This window comes from Parasteatoda tepidariorum, chromosome 7 (assembly GCF_043381705.1).
Source record: "Parasteatoda tepidariorum isolate YZ-2023 chromosome 7, CAS_Ptep_4.0, whole genome shotgun sequence".
In the NCBI taxonomy this organism is placed as follows: domain Eukaryota; kingdom Metazoa; phylum Arthropoda; class Arachnida; order Araneae; family Theridiidae; genus Parasteatoda; species Parasteatoda tepidariorum.
This window is the reverse complement of record NC_092210.1, coordinates 67,249,099-67,268,960: the sequence shown is the minus strand read 5'-3', so window position 1 is coordinate 67,268,960 and position 19,862 is coordinate 67,249,099. Positions and strand designations below refer to the sequence as shown.

The 19,862-nt window shown below is 27.0% G+C and overlaps 1 protein-coding gene across 2 annotated transcripts; it reads left to right on the top strand.

Annotated features, from left to right (window-relative positions):
- The first annotated feature begins 40 nt into the window (after nt 1-40).
- On the top strand, nt 41-15,043 carry LOC107445520 (tyrosyl-DNA phosphodiesterase 2). Of its 2 annotated transcripts, none has more exons than XM_043045766.2 (7): nt 41-177; nt 348-506; nt 2,371-2,462; nt 4,198-4,464; nt 9,009-9,219; nt 10,600-10,770; nt 12,745-15,043. In XM_043045766.2, the coding sequence occupies exons 2-7, from the start codon at nt 363-365 to the stop codon at nt 13,027-13,029; spliced, it is 1,170 nt and encodes a 389-aa protein (XP_042901700.1). In that variant the 5' UTR covers nt 41-177; nt 348-362; the 3' UTR covers nt 13,030-15,043. The 2 variants fall into 2 exon arrangements, with proteins under 2 accessions (XP_042901700.1, XP_042901699.1); XM_043045765.2 differs by having other exon boundaries at nt 77-234.
- The last annotated feature ends 4,819 nt before the right edge of the window (nt 15,044-19,862 follow it).

The window sequence follows — 19,862 nt, the reverse complement described above, 5'->3', positions numbered from 1 at the left end:
CGTTAGTTTGGGTTTAACTTTGTCCTACATAACCATCAATGGAATATTGCTTAAGGTCTGAAAACAGCAATTTATCGTTGCTAAGACGGAATTTATTCTAAGATGGCAATGATTAGGTTGTAATCCAAAACTAATGGCGGGGTCTGCTGTAACTGTGTTTTCTATATCGCTTTAAATGTAAATCGTTAAATTTATTTAACTAAATCTGTTGTTCTTTAAAGAAAACTTCCGAAAGCAAGTTCATAATAAGTTTATTAATATTTTGCATTTTATAATAATCTGCTATGTCTGCTAATTATGTATTTAAATTTTTCTGCTATGTGTTAACAATTTCGTATTTATTTTAGTTTATAATTATTAACATGAGTTCTTCTGAAGAAAGTGATAATGAAGACATTCCTGAGGTGGAAGTCTGTCAACATTTATGTGAACAATTCGCTGAAATCACTGGAACTGATACAGCGTGTGCTCAGTTTTATTTACAAGATCGAAAATGGAATTTAGATGTAATTCTCTCTTAAATTTTATTTAAATTATTGCTTGTGTTCTCTATGTTTGAAATTTCAATTATATTTTGCCAAAAAGGCGGCTGTATCATTACTTAAATGCATTCTTCATTGTTTTTACTTAGCATATTTAACACAGTTTAATATAGTTATTATTTTAAAAACATTAAGCATTGGTTATTGCATAGGGAAAATTTTTTTTTTTTAGAGATTTCTGTATACGTACCTGCACGAAAACAACCATTGGGTTATGGTGACTTGTGGTTAGTAGCCCCCATGCGAAACTAACCCTAATGAACTCAACTGTAACACTTTGAGCAAACAACTATAATTTTCTTTAATTTATTTCAAGTTAGTAGCTTAGGTTATTTATTTTACATGAATTTGCCCTTGCAAGAATGAAGGATGCCTTTGCTTTCAGCACCCACCAAAAGCATTAAGATTTGACCTTAATTCTATGCCAGGATTTAAAAAAAACTTCTCTTGACTAGTATTGTTGCAGTAGGATTATTAATATCAACAATACATGAATTGTTGCTACCAAAAGTAAATTTCATGCCAAAAGTAAAATCGCTTTTATAGTCCTCTGAAATTATCAGAATAAATTTCATTCAAGAGATTTTCAGGGAGATTTCTGTATTGTGATTTGTAGCAAAATAATCACCTAGTTTTGGTAACTTCTGGGCTGTGGCCTGTGAGAAACTAAAAAAACATCAAGGGAAGGGAACAACATGAAAGATATAACTCGTAGCCAACCCCGGACAAACATCTACCTGTTTTTAAAAAAAAAAATTTGCAAGTTTAAATTTTGGCACCCTGGCGATTATAGTTGCTGCAACAGATCACGATACAGAGATTTCCCCAGATTTTTTGCCCTGGAAGTGGTACAGGGTACAAATAGGTTTTGAAATGATAATATCCCTTTTTTTTCTGTTATGCTTAATAATTTGTTTTTCAGTATCTATATGGGTACGCCTTTTGAGGGGTATTTATGTTTTAGTATCTGTTTGTGATTACTATCTTTGTTAAGGTGTCAAAGGAATTTTAATTTGATGAAATCTGTCAAAAAAAGAAATTTGTTGTTTGCCTGTGAGGGACTAGGGTTTTGCATTTAGGGTTGTTCCTTTACTGCAATGTTTTTTTTAATAAATTTCTTGAAGACACTGCCTGGAAGTCGACAAGAGTTTGCAATTATTTTGCTGTTGATACCAGTACAGAAATCTTCCTACAAACTACGGAAATCGCCAAATACCATTGATAAGTTTTTATTCTTGCAAAAACTTTTTTTGTAATTTTTTTTTAAGAGAGGCAGATTGCCAAGAAATTGTTGAGTTTAACCTATTCTATAATTTCTTGAATGTCATTGTCCTTAAAACTTGAATACTAACTTGACAATACCAACATAGAAATCTTATTAAAAATTAATGTAATAATATTGGATAAAAGATATTTTTATGGTAATATAATTTAAGGTGGTAGTATGACAAATATTGAGGTTGGTGAAACTGATACTCAAGGAAATTTGTAACAATTGAAGAACCGTAATTTATGAGAAATTTTAATGAAACATCATATTTACTGTTTTGATAATAAAGTAGAAAAATGTATGTATAGTACAAAATTGCTTTGTGACCACTGTAAGTTATTGCTTGAGCAATCAAACCGAAACCTCAAACGTCTATTTAAATAAGAACTTTCATTTCACCTTTTAATAACAACTCTAGAAGAATTCTGTAATTATGAAAAAATATTGTTTCTAACTGGAAGTTTGAATTCAGTACTGAAAAATCCTTTATTGATTTAATTTTAGAATCCATATATGTAAGAGCAGCTAGTTAATATATAATACTTTTTTTTATTTTAGCAATCAGTTAATGATTTTTTTGAAGATAGAAATAACAAAGGTGCAGTCCGAGTTAACAGTAAAAATGAAGCAGAGGTTGTGTTAGTTGTTGAGTAAGTTGCTTTATAATTTTTTTAATGCATTGACTTGTTTTAATTTTGATATCTTGCGACACAGGAAAAAAAGTTTTAGTAGGAGATAATATATGAAATAATGACATTTGCATCATATTTTTACAATCCTTTACAGTGGAAATTTTTCTAAAAATCATATTTTACTCTCTGTTTTTAGTTTATGTGATCAAATCACAGAATTAAGTGTCTGGGGGTTAGTTCCAACTTATTTTATGCATTAAATTGATGACTTTCTTACATTAAAAAATTAGTTTTTTGAATGTTACTCAATGTATGCCTGAGATGTAAAACATATTAATCTAATGATAAAGTAATTGAAAATTTTTAGGAAAGCTGACCCATTTTACTTATTCTAATTCAGAGCACTTAAAGAGAAATGATGGGAACCTAAAAACACAATAAATAAATTTAAAAATGTATTTCTGTTATCAATTGAATTTTTTTTTAAAGGTGTAAAGATTCCTTTAACAATACTTTAGTACAAATAAAAAGAATAATTTTTATTCTAGTAAATTTGGTAAGTATAGTTTTATTTCTTGTTTTTTTTTTTTTTTTTACGGTNTTGTTTTTTTTTTTTTTTTTTTTTTTTTTTTTAACTTAATACATTTTTATAGAACCTTTTTTATGTAAATATGTATTATTATTTTAGGATACTTATTATCATGCATTTAATACAGAAATTTTTTTCTTAGTTTTGAGATAAAGTTATTCTAATTTTTTATCATTTTCAACAGGTTGATCGAAGTTTTCATGTATCTCAATCTACCTGTTGCATATATGCATTAACCTATCTAATTAAGTTTTTTTTTTTTTTACCTATCTAAAAGTTTTGTTTTTCTCAAAAAAAATTCTAAGAATTTTTTGTTTTGTTATTAAAGTATGTATTTTAATGGAGCAGCAATTTTTGTTCTAAAATAGGCTAAAAACCTTATTCAAACGTTTATCAGCATATGCAATTAAATTAAGTGAACACTATATCACAGTAGCTTTACAATTAAACTTGTTTATTATGAGCCCTTATTTAATAAGATTCAATGTGTAAAGAAAAAAAAATTAATAGTTGGTTTTATGTCCTTAGTTTATATGTAACATTATTTTCTCTGTGAGTTTAATTCGGATTTAAATGAGATAGTTTTGAAAAAAATATTTAATACTGTCAAAGAGAAGTGTCTGACTGTAGAAATTGCATTAATTTCAAAATGATTTCCGATTCTTACAATGCCTTATTTGTTTCAAATTGTTCAAAAATTGTTTGTACATTAGTAATAAAGTGTAAAAATGTGAGTTCCCTTATTGTCTTGTAATGCATTGGGCAACCTGTTAAGTTACAAGGCTATATGGTGGTCATTGCATTGTTTAACAGAAGATGTTGCTATGATAATACTGAATAGATTTAATTATTTGTTTTTTATGCCTCAATGTGTAAGTTTAGGTCAAAATGTTTGATTTGTTTTAAATTTCATACTATGAGTCTTGTACTATTTAAAAAAAAAGTTGCAGATAAAATTGCACAAAAAAATTTATATATGTATTTTTTTGTTTTAATTTAAATCAAACAATAAATGATAAGCTATTTTGTAAACATTTTCTAGCTTCTTGTTATGCATTATATTTTTTATTTTTGATATTCTCAGCAAATTCAGGTTTAATCAGTGTAGTTTGTAAGTACGTTGAAATTGTCTATCTTCTACTAATTATTTTCTTTGTTTTACAGTGGAAGTGAAAGAGGTCTTGCTGCTGCTGCAACAGCTGTCCTAGCAGAATCTGCTTCTGCTGCAATGAAGCGTAAATCAGATTCGATGCAAAATCCTTCGTTGACTGCTGCACTAAAACGACTATCAGGAGCGTCAAATCAAGGTTCTTCTCAAATTACTGAAGATAAAAGTTCTTCCATTTTAAAGTTTATAACATGGAACATTGATGGTCTTAATGAAAAAAATATTAAGCTGAGGACAAAAGCTGTTTGTAAATCAATTCTAGAGTGAGTATGTTTTTTAAGGTTATTTTATATATTATCTTTAGTTTTACCTGGGAAATAAAAAGTAAGAATGAACTAATTTTAGAATTTTTAAGGCATTTAACCTTTATGTTATTTTTAGTTGTCAAAGAATGTCCTCGAATCCTATGTTTTAACTCATAATTCACTGAACCAGTTTAGCTCACTAAATTGATTTCTATACAGCTGCCCAAACAAGTTTATGGGCATACAAACTCCACTGTATATTTATATCAACCTTGTTATATATAGCAAGGCTATTATAATTAAAGGTACATATATCTGCCTTTAATTTTGATAGCTGATCTTTTGGTCATATTCCTTTATTTTCACAATAAAAAAAATTAAAAAGAAATTTTTTTAAACAAAACCTGCTGCACATCATTGATCTTTCTACAGCTGCCTAAACAGGTTTATTGCAGGGTTAGCAGAATAATTATCATGTTAGGTTTTATTTTATACTTTTTCATAGTTTATACTTATTATAGTTTATTATACTATATTAGTATAGTAAACTAGTATAGGTAGTATTGTAAACTAAAACTACCTGAACCTTGTTACAATATTGTAATAAACATTGAATGTGAACTATTTCCTCAATTCATTAGCTTTAGCATTCTTATGCAGTATTTCTCTTTAAAATATTTGTTTTCATTATTTAATAGTATTTTCTGTTTAAAATACAAAAAAGTAAAATAAATATGCAATTTCTGTACTTATTTTTTTTTTTAATTAATTAAGGGCGAAATGTTATTATTGTCTCATGTTCCCAGCACACTGTTTCTAAACTTAAGTAATTTACTTAATTAAGAAATTGTTACACAGATAAATTCATACATATTCTGATAGATTATGTCTATCTACTTAAATATCTATAATCAATATTCTTAGAATTTTTAAATTTTGTTCTACACTTTACTACTTTGTATGTGTCTTCCCATTTCTGTTGGTGACTTTATCAAATTTAATTATTGACCCCTCCCCCCCTAATTTTTATTTACAAAACTGAAAGCAAGTAAAAAAATTTAGATTTGTACAAAATGTAATAACTTTTATAAGATATGGATATTTAATCAGACATAAAGTAGTTTTTCACCTACTTGACGAAAACTATTATTTTTATGTTTAGTGTCCCTATCTGAAATGCACTTAAAGCGGATAATAAATACTAAAGGGTCAATAATTACTCTACTGTTGATGTGTTAGATTCATTTGGGTTTGCTATTACATATTTTTTTTTCACACAATTTAAACAATAATAAAAGAATTTCATTATCTGATAATCAAAACATTGTTTGTAAACATAAAAATGCTAAATTTTAAATCTTAAGTGCTAATTTATGACTTTTATTAATATTATTGAGAAAAAGTTGAAATAATATTCTTGCTGGTGTTGGGATAGTTATGAGCACATTCTGTTTTGTGTTCCAATTGTAGTTTGATATTTATAAAATTAAAATGTTACAGTAAAAATTTGATTTTTTTTTAAATCTATTTTCACTGTTTACTGTACCTTTCAAAGAATCAAGCAAAAGTTAACATTTTGAGAAAGTAATCCATATGTTCATTTTAAAAACTGATTTAAAAATTTTTGATATATTCTTAGATTGTCAGTGGTCTGGTTTTATGATTTGATAGAAACAAAAACTTTAGAAATAACATTTTTATTTTATTAGATAAATGACAAAACAATAACTATCTACCTAATCAATAACTATCTATTTAAATGTGTCCTCGTAACATTCTGTAAAAAACTGTGTAGTTTGCAACTTTTTGTACTGCATATCTATTTTTTTAATTTAGTGAGGGTTTAAGAAATAAAAATAATTTATTGAAAAAAAATAGATTTGAAGTAAAATATAATACTTATATTCAAGATGAAACTTTAGATAGTTAATAGCGTAATTTTATTTTTTAGGATTACATTTCTAAAAATGCTTTTGTATCTATAATGCTTACAATTGTAAATTATGTGGTTTTCTGCATCTTTGCACCACTTGTAGAGCTCTAACTATAATTTAGAAATATATATTCATATCATAAATAAAACCATTAACTGTTAATAAACTTAATTGAAAAAGCTAATATAAGTCGAAAAAACTGCCTGTGTTAATAGTATTTGGCTGAATTTTACCATTTTCTCATGGTTTTTATCAAGGAAAATCTAAGTCTGGCTTATAGTCCTCATGATACAACATGCCTATAGTCTTCCTTGAGTATTTGCCTTTTTTAAGTAAACATGGGTCCATGACTATGAGGTTATGTAATGTTGCTTATGCTTGTCATAATATAACCTATTTGGCCTTTCATGTCAAATATCCTATTGTAGCAATCTTAAGCATGTTACAACCTTTTCAATCAATAATACTGTAATATATAATTTTATGAAGAGAGTAACATGCAAGAAATGTTTTTTTTTATTTTTCCTACGCATTACTGTGCCATTGTATAACATATGAGAAACCAGTTTTTTTATGCAAGAAAGCTTGCAGCTAGAAGTTTGAAAAAAGCTGTGCCTGACGCCATGGGTGCAAGTCTTCCGTCCCCAGGACGGATTTCCGTCTTTCGAAAATGTCCGCGGACGGAAGTAAGACGGAAACGAGACTGACTCGAAGACGGAAATCGGAAGAAGAAAAATTTCTGTCCTTAAAAATATTTTTCAGGTCTACATTATTGGTCTACTTTCTTATGTCCTGTTGTTATTTTATCAAAAGGCAGATGAATAAATATTTTTTGTACAGCACTTAAACTTGATAAAGCTTTCTTAGATAATTTGCATATGTCGAGGGGGTATTGTGTATGTTAGGTATTTCAGTCAAAAAATTTTCAGTCTTGGCCTTTTTTCCAACTTGCACCCATGCCTTACGCTCAGAGGGTTAAACATTGATTATTGTCTGGAGGACATACATACAATTTGATGTATGATGTTTTTGTAAATGTTGAAATAAATCTTGTATGATGAAAAGGTATTAGTTGAATAATAAAGTTGCAATGTCCCATGTTCTCCTACTGGATAAAAAAATCTATTTTCTAGAAAATATTACAATTTTCATTTATTACATACTCTTTTGTAATTCTTGTGATAGAATTTGTATGCTGTATTTGATACTTTTGAGGAAATTGAATTAAAACTTCTGTAAAAATTAAAATTGGTTGGATGAAAATGTTTGAAATGTTGTGAATTTTCATATTGGAAAAAAATGCTTCTCCTAAAAAAAAATTTTGTGCCATTCATTTATAACATGTAGTCTTGTCTTTCTATGTGACAAAATTCTTAAGCTATATTTCAGTTAATTTAAATATTGTATCTTCACTTTAAGGTGTAATTATTATAAACTATGCAGATTTATTTATTTAAAAATAGCTTAGTAAAAAAAATTTAAATATTTGCCTAGTCATTTGAAAGCAGAATCTGAAAACAATGACGCTTTTTCAGGTTATATAAATTCGTATAATCTGTGTCAGTGGTTCATAAAAAGTGCTCCATAAATCTTTAGGGTTCTTTTAAAGGGACTCCAAGAGTTCGGACTTATTTTAACCTATTATTTTTTAAGCCCGTAATTATAATTATATCTAGTAAATGTTTCATTATTTATCTAGTATTAGGGTTATTTTTAAGAAATTATTTAATTATACTGCCAGTTAGAAAAAATAGTAAAATTTGAAAATGTATATAATTCTTTTAGTAAAATTACCTTGAGTTAATTATGAAAAGGATACCAATTAATAAAAAATTGATTTGTTTCTTGTTTATAAAAATTGATTTATTTCTTGACATTATAAAAAAAAAAGATTTATTTCTTCAGATTAAATATTTTTAAAATAATTATTAATCCATTCATCATAGTTAGTAATATATTTGTTTAATCTATTCACAATTTTTAAAGAGCTTTATTTATGAAGTCGGTTTTCCGTTAAAAGAAGGGATTTTATTTAGCGTTTCATAGGTTAAGAAAGTTGGAAATTGCTAGTTTAGATTTCATTTATATAAATTAAAGTCAAATTATTTAGGACATGATTCTGACTTTCAAGCAGTTCAATAAAATTTCTCTCTCAACACTAAAAATATTGAGGAAAACCAAACTGAATAATAAAAAAAAAGTAAAGAATTAAATAAACATTTTCAATACTAGTATTAAAATTTATTTTTCATAAAATTCCCAAAAGCATAAATTAAACAATTTATGAGAAAGCATAAATTAAACATTGTATAGCTGTCATTAATTGATTAGCTAAACTTAGCATTCTTCTAAATTAAGGACATTCTTTTAGTGTCAATTTGTAATAGTAAATTTGTTAATCCAAAATAAGAATAATTAGACAAAAATAAAGTCATGTTGTTACCACTCTCATCTTTTTTTATTATTGTAAATTTTTTTACCGACACTTATGCTTCTAATGCATGAAATGTTTCGTGTCTGTTGTGTATGCTAGATTTGAGATTACTTGAATTAGTAGGGCTTATTTTAAAGTAATTTATATAAATTTTATAACTTTTTAATTTAGTAACAGATTTCTCTTCATGTTAGTGAACAAGCTGATATGGTTTTTTTACAAGAAGTAGTGCCAGAAACGGCTGAGAGTCTTCTGAAAAATTTATCTGGCTATGAATGTTTTTTTGGAAATGAAGTTGGTTACTTTGTTGCAACTCTTTTAAAAAAATCTACCGTATCTCATTCAGACTTGGAGATAATTGATTTTCCTAACACAAGGATGATGAGACATGCTTTGAAAATAAATGTAAGTTATTCAAATGATGTTTTTTATAATGTTGCTAGATTTATTTATTTTTTAATATTTCCCGAATTTAATTCATTTGTTTATGTTTACAAAAATTATTTATTTTTCCTGTGCAGTACATCATAGTATTATTATTTTACGGCAGTTAACTTCAAAAATGCTTATTTTTAAGCTTTTTAAACATATTTAAAATCATGATTTTTTTTTTCCTTACAAAATGTTACTTGAATTGCATTGTTTAATTGATAGAAAATCCATCATACGAAAGTAAGACTGCTATAATTTTGTCATAATTAAAGTCAACTGTGAAAAATTTAAATCAGTTCTTTTTTCAACAGCATAGTAAATTCAAAATTTGATAGAAAAACCATTTATGTTTGCAAAATAGCTCCTATTAATTGAAATCTGTTATTCTTCTCAAAATTCTGAATGAGAGACTAAATAAACAAGTTCATAATTTTTAAAACACTGAGTATAGAAATTATATGTTTTTTCTAAAGAAAAGAAAACTATATGTATATATTGTTTATGTCCTTTAGAATATCTGATTTTACTGTTCATTCCCATGTAGGAATTTCATTTCCAAGAAAATCACTTTCTAAGGAGATCTTAAACATTTTTATGTCTTTAAAACTAACATTTTCCCATTGATAATAAATGAGTGGATAGCATTAGCCTCAAAAAATTATTTAAACCTTTTAGCAGTTCAGACTGACTTTATCAGTTGTTCTCACAGAGATAATATTTTTAAATAAACATTGTTAAATAATCTTTATTGAATAAAAGGCAATAAAAGAGTGTGATTTGGTAATCAGTGAATAAACACGTACATGACTAAATAAAAAGGTTATTTATAAAAAAAATAATTGTGAATGATAATAGAAATCTGATATTAATTAAATTGATGAACTAAACCACATTTCTCGTTTCACTGCTGCATATTTGATTAAAAAAATTCATTTAAAAAAAGTCACAGCTTTTTTTCTTTTTAATGTGACTTATTTTTTATTTGTTTTAAAAGATTTGGCAATGCATCCAACAACCCAAATATTTGTCAGGAACTTTATGTTGGGAACCTTGGTTTAATTTCAGTGTAAAATCTTACTTCTGCAATCTGTTTTTTTTTTCCCCGAAAAAATAAATAAATACATAAAAAAATTAAAAAAAATTCCCAAAGATAACGTTTTATATTATGTATCTTTCAGTTTTATTTAAATATTTCTAAAATTATATTTATTTTTGACATCTTTTTTGTTTATAAGAAACTCAAAATAATAATAAATTTAGTTACATATGTATCATAACAATATTGATTTGTATTTAACTGTTTTTCATTAGCCTTATTCATTCAATGAAGTGAGACTGTTAATTCAATTTCAGGCAACTTTTAAGGGGCACACATTTTGTCTGTATAATTCACATCTTGAAAGTACTGCTGAAGGTGCTGAAGAAAGAGTCGAACAATTACGAACTATGTTTAAAAAGGTATCATCAACAAATGAAAAGCACTCTGTGATATTTGGTGGAGATTTGAACCTCAGAGATAAAGAGGTATATATATATTTTTTTCAAGCAAGAACTTAAATAAAGAAGAAAATAATATTATAAACACAAACAAAAATAGTTAAGACATACTGATAATTTGATTTTATAAACAGTAACGCTACCACAGTGATTCTCAACCCTTTTTTTTTTCCGACACTTTTAACGATTTCGAAATTTGATGGCACACAATGAAAAAATTTAGATTAAAGGTTGTTTACTTACCTATTTTACACTGTGTTGAATAGTTTGTGATAATAATTTTGAATGTGAAATAAAATAATATGTGCTACAGAAGCATGTTTATTAAGGGATTAATTATTTCTTTAAACTAATTTCTTATTAGGTATTAACAGTTATTTATTTATTTTTGCTAGTTATTAATTGTTAGCTTGTTTTCTATAGTTATTAACTGGTAGTTTATTTACATTAACTGTTATTTTTTTGTGATTTCTTGTTAACTAGTTTGTTTGTTTTTTTGTTAGTTATCCTTTGTCAATTTGTTTTTTATATATTTGTTTTTTAGTTATCCTTTGTTAATTAATTGCATAGCTTACTTTAATGATTAGCTTTTTTTTTTGTTTGAAAGTTAATATTTAGCTTGCTTTCCTTTGTTAATTAATAATTTTAACAGTCATTAAATTTTTTACTTATTTCAACATTTTTTAAAATTGTGTGTCAAAGACAATTTAAGCACTTGTATCTTATTTTAACTTATTTTAAGATTGTCAGAGACAAGACAATCGCTGACAAAGATGTTACAAAGCGTGGAAAAACTTTAAAATATGTCTATATAAATGCACTTTTCTTTAATTTAAACTTTACTCATAATAAAAAAAAGCATTATAATTTTTATTGTATCGTTTCTAATATTTGGCGGCACATTTTAAGAATTTGGCGGCACTCAAAAGTGTTGTGGCACAGTGGTTGAGAATTACTGCTCTACCATCATGCAAAAAAGTCAAACAATCCCAAAGAAACAACGATTTCAAACATGTTTATAAATTATTTGAGATCTTTTCTTCCCGTTATTATATGTCTTATCACTGATTTTATATTAATGTATATTATTAAAACTTCTGTATAGCTATTAATTATTTTTATTTATGCTTATTGCAGTGTTTAATGCCTGATTTATTTTAAAACATACAATCTAGAATCCGTAATTTAGAATCTTGAGAAACTATTAAAAAATATTCATAATCACAAAAAAATTGGCCACAATCATAAAGATGTATAAGATAAAGAGAAAACTAAAAAGAGACAAACTAAGAAGCTAAAAAATAATTTTTAACTCCAAACAATTGACTTTGACCGATGATTAAGCGATCAAAAAAGTTTAATTTTATTTCTTTGAAAAGGTTCATTGAAAATTCCAACATTTTAGAAATTTTTTTTTGTCTGTTAACACTTTGTTTAAAAAAAGAATATTAATATTTTTAAATTTAAAAACTTTTTTAATTTGTTCCTGTCTTTCTTTTATTTTTAAGATTAGATTTAGTTTGAAACTTGAATGTGAAATTTAAGTGGTGTAAAGAGATATTCCCATAGTGCAGTGCTTTCCAAACTTTTTTTAGTCGCAATACTCCCCCAGCCAAAGTATGTTTGATTGATTCTTAAATAAAAGATAATTTCTTAAAATAAGCAGAACTCTTGTATCTGTTATTTAATAAATTAATTATTTGTTAGTCATTAATTTGAGTTTATTAAGACATCAAAGCTCCTCGATCAGCATCTTTGCATACTTCGAGAATTACTTACGCATTAAAATTGTGAATTTAAAGGATCATGGTTATTAAAATGTCTAATTTTAAGAAAACTGGTCGGGATATATATTAGATTTTGAATTCTCTTATAAATTTCTAGTAATAATACTCTTGTAAATCTTATCTATTTCTATTAAGTGATTTTGGATTGGTCGTAAAACCTTTTAACTTTAGATGTTTAAAGGTATGTAACTAATAATTTTTTTTTTTTTTTTAGGTAGTGGCAATTGGTGGATTACCATCTGGAATTGAAGATCTTTGGATATCTTGTGGAAAGCGCAAGGAATGTGCTTATACATTTGACTTAACTCGGAATGATAATCTTCTTTTTAATGGGAAGTTTAAACCCAGGTGTCGTTTTGATAGAGTTTATTTTCGTCCTTCTTCCCCTAGAAAAGCCAAACCAAAATATTTTGGACTTATTGGTCTTGAAAGACTTCTTCCTCATCGATGTTTTCCAAGTGATCACTGGGGAATCTTGAGTCATTTTAAAATTGAGTAGTATATTAATTTTATATATGTATCATTTTGATAAAAGAATTGATATTGTCTATTTGGTTAAAATTTATTTGTCATACTTTTGACATGACCAATGTTTTATGCTTATTTTAAAATATTTTTGGTTTTGTTAAGAATGTACATTTTTACTATTAATAACTTACAATAGATCATGCAGTTTAAATGTATTTTTCAGTTGTGATTTTTACTGTTATAATTTTTTTAAAAAATAGTTATATTTTTCATGTTAAATATGATTCTGAAATAAGTTTTTTTTATTTTTTTTTTAATATAATTCTATGTTGATAAATTTAATGTTTGGAATTTTTATTTAATAAAATGTAAATACTTCACTTTTTATGTATGATTATTTATTTTGTAAAAATTTCATTATATTATAAATGCTTCCCTTTCATTTGAGAATAAAATTTCATAATTTAGTTTAATTATGTAATAATGTTTAAGCTAAAAGTGTATAAGTTGTAGGAAAGTAAATGTTGCAAATATTTTCTCTCTCTTTAAATTGTATGAAGTGGGCAATTAAGTAGTAATGTTATTACAATGGATTATTTTTCAATTGATACATGGATAATTTGGATTTACAGTGATTGTCCCAAAATTTACCTTTAACCACAATGTTTTTATTTTATAAGTAATTTGTTTATGTCCCCTACTTTTTGCTTAATTTTTGATGTTGAAAAAAAAATCCTATTTTTATAAGTAACATTTTAAGATACTTTTTTTCTTTGTTTATTGCAAATTCATACTTTGTGAGTCTTTAAAAGCTGCAATCAAATGGTACTCTTTTTTTTTTTTGTATGTATGTTTACAATACTCATTTTTATTTACACTTTTTTTCTCAAGTCAGTTAATCATAAATTTAGTGGTCATAAAATAAATTTGTACATCTGCATTACCAAAATAATACGCACATAATAAAGAATAATAAAATGTTAAGAGTTTAAAACTTAAAAACTAAGGCAGGAAAGTCATGTTCTCATTTTTCGAGTTTAGGATGATTTAGAATATTTTGATGATTCTTTTGTTAATATCCCCTGAAATTTCACAATGTGCATAAAGATGTTCTTTCTTGTCCTCAAAACTCTCCAGATTTAAGTTGCATGAAAAAGAATTCTGGGAACATCCTTAAAAACTAAATGAAACACCTGTTATAAAAACAAAATAAATATTCAATACATTTAAATCACATGAAATTTTTCTTCAATTTTTGACTTCCTAAATAAGATTGAGCAATTTTTTTATTGATTAAAGTAATTTTGAAAATACAGCATTAGTCCCAAATTTTTCGATACAGGTTTGCCTCCTGCAAAAGCCAGTTTCCTTATGTTAATCAATGGAAGAGTAGTGCACAGTAGGGAAGTTTCAATACAATTTTATCTAGGGGCTCAATGATTGGAGGATTAAAACTTAGCAACTTATAGTTTTTTACATTTGAACCTACTTGGACTGTCAATAATTTATATTAATGAGAATAACTGGTTGGAACCGCTTCCTTTTATATATCTGCTTGTGTCTCTTTAGAGAAAAGTTAATAAACAGCATGTCCATCTAATATAAAAGCGGAGATTGTGATCCTTAGAACCTGTGTATCTATTTGTGGAAATATTGCAGTGATAAATAAATACTTACTATAAAACAGTCAAATTTACAATATGTTTTATTTAAGTAAGAGATAACAAAGGCTTTACTATAAAATCTGTTTCTTTCGTTCTGCATTATTATTTTTAATTTTTTTTATGTATTTATACATTTATCTATTTTTTCTTTCAGGAAATGATTTTCAGTGAGAAATGTATTCGTTGTAAATATAGTTTTTATTCCCTTTGATTTTTATAAAACTTTTTATTTCAAATGTATGCATAGAAATTTTTTTTGAAAATGCAACCGAATCAGCAGCATTATGTTTAAGTTCACTTGTAAAGTTTCTTTTAAAATTCATGTGCAGTAGCTATTTATATTGTAAAACAATATTCAATAAAATTCAATTAAAGTTTTAAGGTGTTGCAATATTTCTATTAATGTAGTTCTATTTATAATGTATATTTTACTTTAGGAAATAATTTAATGAAGATATATTAGGCTCAATCATTAGAATTTCATGTTTTTTTTTATTGAATAAAGAAAATTGTCATTTTAAACAAAATATAATGACTTTTTTAGTTATACTATTGATATTTTTATTGTCACTTATATTGATCACTTAATTATCATTCAGTTCCCAATCTTTCTAAATGATTATGATAAATATTAGTAAAATAAAGTGAACTATTTTTTGTTTTATGGAATTAAAAATGTGACAGCATTGCTTTCATAAACTAAAACCAGGTTGTCAGACTACTTAATTTATTTTCCTTTTTTTACAGTTTTTATAATCATCAACACTTGCACTTTTTCTGCAAACATCCCCCCCCCCCATTTGGGCCAACGTGTTCTATCTGTTATTTTTGCTTTTTATTTAGTTCTCTTTTTGAGTTTGAGAGTGGTGCCCTATTTGTTTACATATTGTTTCACTGGTTTCATTGTTTTAGCTACATTTCTAGGTGATACGCAAGGAGAAACTAACTTTTCACATGACTGAAAGATAAAATATTTATGTCAAATTTCCTTTTCAATCATTTTTTTTCCCTATACATAAAATCGGTTTATTTACGCAGATATAAAACTTTAATTTATCTCTATTAAGACGTATTCACTGATTCTGAAAAAATGAGGAATTTTTCTATAATATTGCGAATTATCCTGGGGGCCCAGTGTGGCCCTTTCATCATTCACAAAATTCTTTTGGAAGAAGCACTGTTATTTTATTAATAATTTCAAAGACTTATTTTCAGTGATTTTTTTTAACTAAATTAATAGAAATTTAAAAAAATACTATTAAAATGACTTTAAGAATTTAGTGTTTGTTTAATACTGATTTAGGGAAATATTAAAAAAATGAACACATTAGAATAAAATTACATTAATTAAGAATATAGAATGTGTCACTTAAGAGAGTTAATACTTGAAGAGCTTGGCTTACTCGAATTAGAATGAAAAGAACATTTGCTAACGTAAACAAATGCCAATTTTCAGCATCCAATCAGTATCGAGATATCCCCCGTACAGCGCTTGCAGGAATCCTATTCTGGGTTTATTCCTAAATATTCTTTAGTTTTTTCCCCTCGTTCAAAAACAATCAGCTTCTTTGTATCACAATTGGTAGAGGTACAGATGTGATCAGATTTTTAAACCATGCTTAAAGAACACCAGTTGACTGCTCACATATTTATGGAAAATATTAATTTAAAAGTCATTCTCACTGTATGCGTTGCAAGAGGAAAAAAAATGGAGAACTTAATTAGGGAATTCACGTGGAAGTATTTTCCATCATACAGTTTCTTATTCTCCCATGAAAGTGTTTGGAAGCATGTGAGCAACATTTTGTACGAATCGTACAGTGATTAACTATTTACCTTAAAGTGATTACTGTTAAACAGTTTTATCACCTCTATTGACGATCGAAATAGGTTACAGGTGGTGTAGAACGGAACTCTCTACAAATGGCGAAACTTTGCTTTCGCCATTAGCGTTTGGAGAGTCATAGGAGAATAAAGTATGTTAGTTTATCTCTTGATTTTTCAAGTCCCGCAGTGGACTGATCGTTAAAACACGGTTCCCAGCAGATCACCGAAGTCAAGCATTACAGGCTGTCGTCAGTGTGCGTAGGGACCGAGGTTGTGCGGTTTTGGTCCTCGTTAAACTGTTATACCGTAAAGTGCTCGACTTCTGCAGGTCGTCGGGCTACCGAAGCAGGGGTGCCATCCCCTCCGCAGAGGATCAAAATTGTGATGGCATGTCTTAGGATTATCCTGAGGGATGTTTCCCAGACCGTCGCCAATAACCCATTGTGCAGCCCTAGTGCGACGTAAATGAACTACAACAACTTGATTTTTCAAGCAGATTAAAAAAATTTTAAGTTAGGAAACTATATGGAACTGAAAATTACATTGAACATAAACCTGAAAGAAAACGTCGTTGACTTTTTCAAAATATTTTTGACTAGTAAATATAAAAAATATGGATGGTATTTTCTACACTAGGTAGCGCTGCAAGCTCCATACTGCCTATATTTGCGGGTTACTGTTTCTGGTGTATTTTAAAGCCATTTGACTCACAACGTGATCATAGTGTTATGAGTAGGACTGGGCTTTAAATCGATGTATCGCGACATATCCATTTAACGCCTATATCATCAAGTGGATACAGCGACTTTCGTTCCAGGCGATGCATCAGAAATCTGATTTAAGTCTTCGAGGAAAGACGATGTAAGACTCGCAAGGATCTTCCCTTACGTTCCGATGTCTACTCGGGGTGTTCGTTTCGTTGTGTATGTTGAAATGGCCTTGATTGATTAGCGGGAGAATCAGAACCAGAGTTTTGAGAATACTATATCGTGATCTCGCATGATCGTTTTCGCACCTCTTAGTTTTCTTTGTCGCGACTTGATATCATTTCTTGTAGATTATTTTCAGTGGGACTAACTTCGTGATCGCTGCCATTGCCTTGTTCTGAACGCAATCTTTTATTGAAAAGAATTTATGAAGAGTTTCGTCATTAATTAGGAAATTATTTTTCAACAAAACTTTTTCTTTTAAATGTGAAAATTATTGGAAATCTAATTTAAGGCGCCCATAAAGAATTAAGTAACAAAGTAATTAAATTTGTTAGGTTTTTTTCTTTTCTTTTAGTTTATTAAAAACTTTTTGGATAAAACTTGTAATAAATTAATGGGTTTTTATTACTGATTTTAAATTTATAAACTGATTTTAAATTAACTGATTTTAAGTGATAAACTTATTTACTGATTTTAAATTTGCTTTTGTTTTTAGAAATAAAGTTAAAACAAAACTTATTTTTTGTCATTTGGATTTGGACATAAGTCAATCAACTTCGTTTATTCCAAAAAATTTGAAAGGTTTGCGAATTTTATTCATATTTTTCGTTTTATTAGAGAGTACAATCAGTTTTTTTAAATTTTCTTTTAATATTATTAGTTAATTAGCTAAATATATTATCGAATATCACAATTCTTTTGTTTTTATTTTTAAGAAATTAAACCTTACTTTGTTTTTCGTTCATAATTCGGTCATTATTCAATTTAATGTAATTATTTATGTGAAATAATGATAATAAAAAATAGGGATTTAAAAGCGTTTTATTATTATTTATTTTTTTTAAATTTATTTAGCACTTTGTTTTGAACTTACAAATAATTTTTAACGAACTTATTTTTTAAATTTTCTTTCTATATTGTTAGGTAAATATATTGATAAATTTCTATTTTATTTATTTTTTTATTATTTATTTTTAAATTAGGAAATCTTTCGTTATTCATTTTTGATCATTTTTAGAAAATATAACAAAACTTGCGTTTACTTTTTCATTTAGAATTTGAACATTACAATCGAACTTAATAATTAGGTAATTATCAAAGTTAATTTTGTATAGCTCATTTATTAAAATTATTTTTTATGGCTTTAAACTTTTTTTCAAAATTTCATTCACTTAAACTAATTGATTTTCAAATAATTCATAAACCTATTGTTTTAAACTTTCTTTTATTTCTAGTTAAAAGCTTAGTAAAGTTACCTAATAATTACCTAAATTAATTAATAATTTAGGTAATTAGGTACTTAATTAGACTGTTAATACCTTATAAACGATAAAGAGGTGCAAATATTTCATTCTGTATCTACACATTTTTTCAATAAATATTTTAAGTAAGTTTTGTGCATAGTAGTTAATTTATTTAATATCTTTCTTAAGCAAAACATATATATCTTCAAACTTATAAATTGATTTAAATCAATTTGTGTATGGAGTTTCGATAGAAATCTGACTTTCTGTGCATTACAAGTAAATGAAATTCAAAAATACTATATCGCGATACATCGCTATATCGCGATGCAAAACTGACGATGCATCACGATATATAATTTCTAATATCGCCCAGTCCTAGTTATGAGATTCTTTCAAACGCGGTATTTGATTACTTGTGTTTACAATACTAAGAATACTTGTGTTTACGATGTGAAAGGTGCTAACAGTAGCGTAAGATGGACAGCTTGCAACAGAGCCGTTTTTAAGGATGGGCCCTGGCCCAGGGCCCCGAGTTCTGATGGGGCCCCTGAAAAGTGAAAATCTCATTGCATTTTTTATTATTTCTTTTTTTTTATTTCTAACTCAATTATTATTTATAACTCAAGAGGGCCCCCCAGATCCCACTTTTTTTAAAGTTTTATTCAGATTATTTTTTCTTTTTTGCATAGTCGGATGCTTTTCAAAATCTAATCGAAGTGTTTACAATTATAAAATAATAGTTAAGTTATAATAGTTACAATTATAAAACAGGGTTCCCACGCTCCTTAAAAATCCTTAAGAACTGCTTAGTTTTTATTTTGAAAATTAAGGGCCCTTAAAAGTACTTAATTTTAATTCAAGGTTCTTAAAAGTCCTTAATTTCTAGTATCACTAGTTGGTTGGAACAATTTTTATATCTTAGAAAAATATCCACTGTTAAAAAGTACGACTTTCGCCTAGAATGAGATCCTGCATCGAGGGTAGAACATTTGAATGCATGTGAGGGTAGGGGTTACAAGCAAGTAGAAGAAAACACGCTCTTATTGTTTTTATTTTATTATCAATTTTTTTCATTAAAATATTTTTTCTTTCTGGATCATTCTGAAAGAAAAAAATTTAGTGTGGGGAGAGGGGAGCGTGATACTGCAGGTGGGTAGAGGTCTTGACTTATTTTTAGACAGTACTTAGAGGTACTTT

What these genes read in the sequence shown, in the direction of transcription:
- LOC107445520 (XM_043045766.2), top strand. Translation starts at nt 363, where the DNA reads ATGAGTTCTTCTGAAGAAAGTGATAATGAAGACATTCCTGAGGTGGAA. An exon ending in GAGGTTGTGTTAGTTGTTGA is followed by an intron (nt 2,463 to 4,197) that starts GTAAGTTGCTTT and finishes TTTGTTTTACAG; the next exon opens with TGGAAGTGAAAGAGGTCTTG. An exon ending in GTTTGTAAATCAATTCTAGA is followed by an intron (nt 4,465 to 9,008) that starts GTGAGTATGTTT and finishes TCTTCATGTTAG; the next exon opens with TGAACAAGCTGATATGGTTT.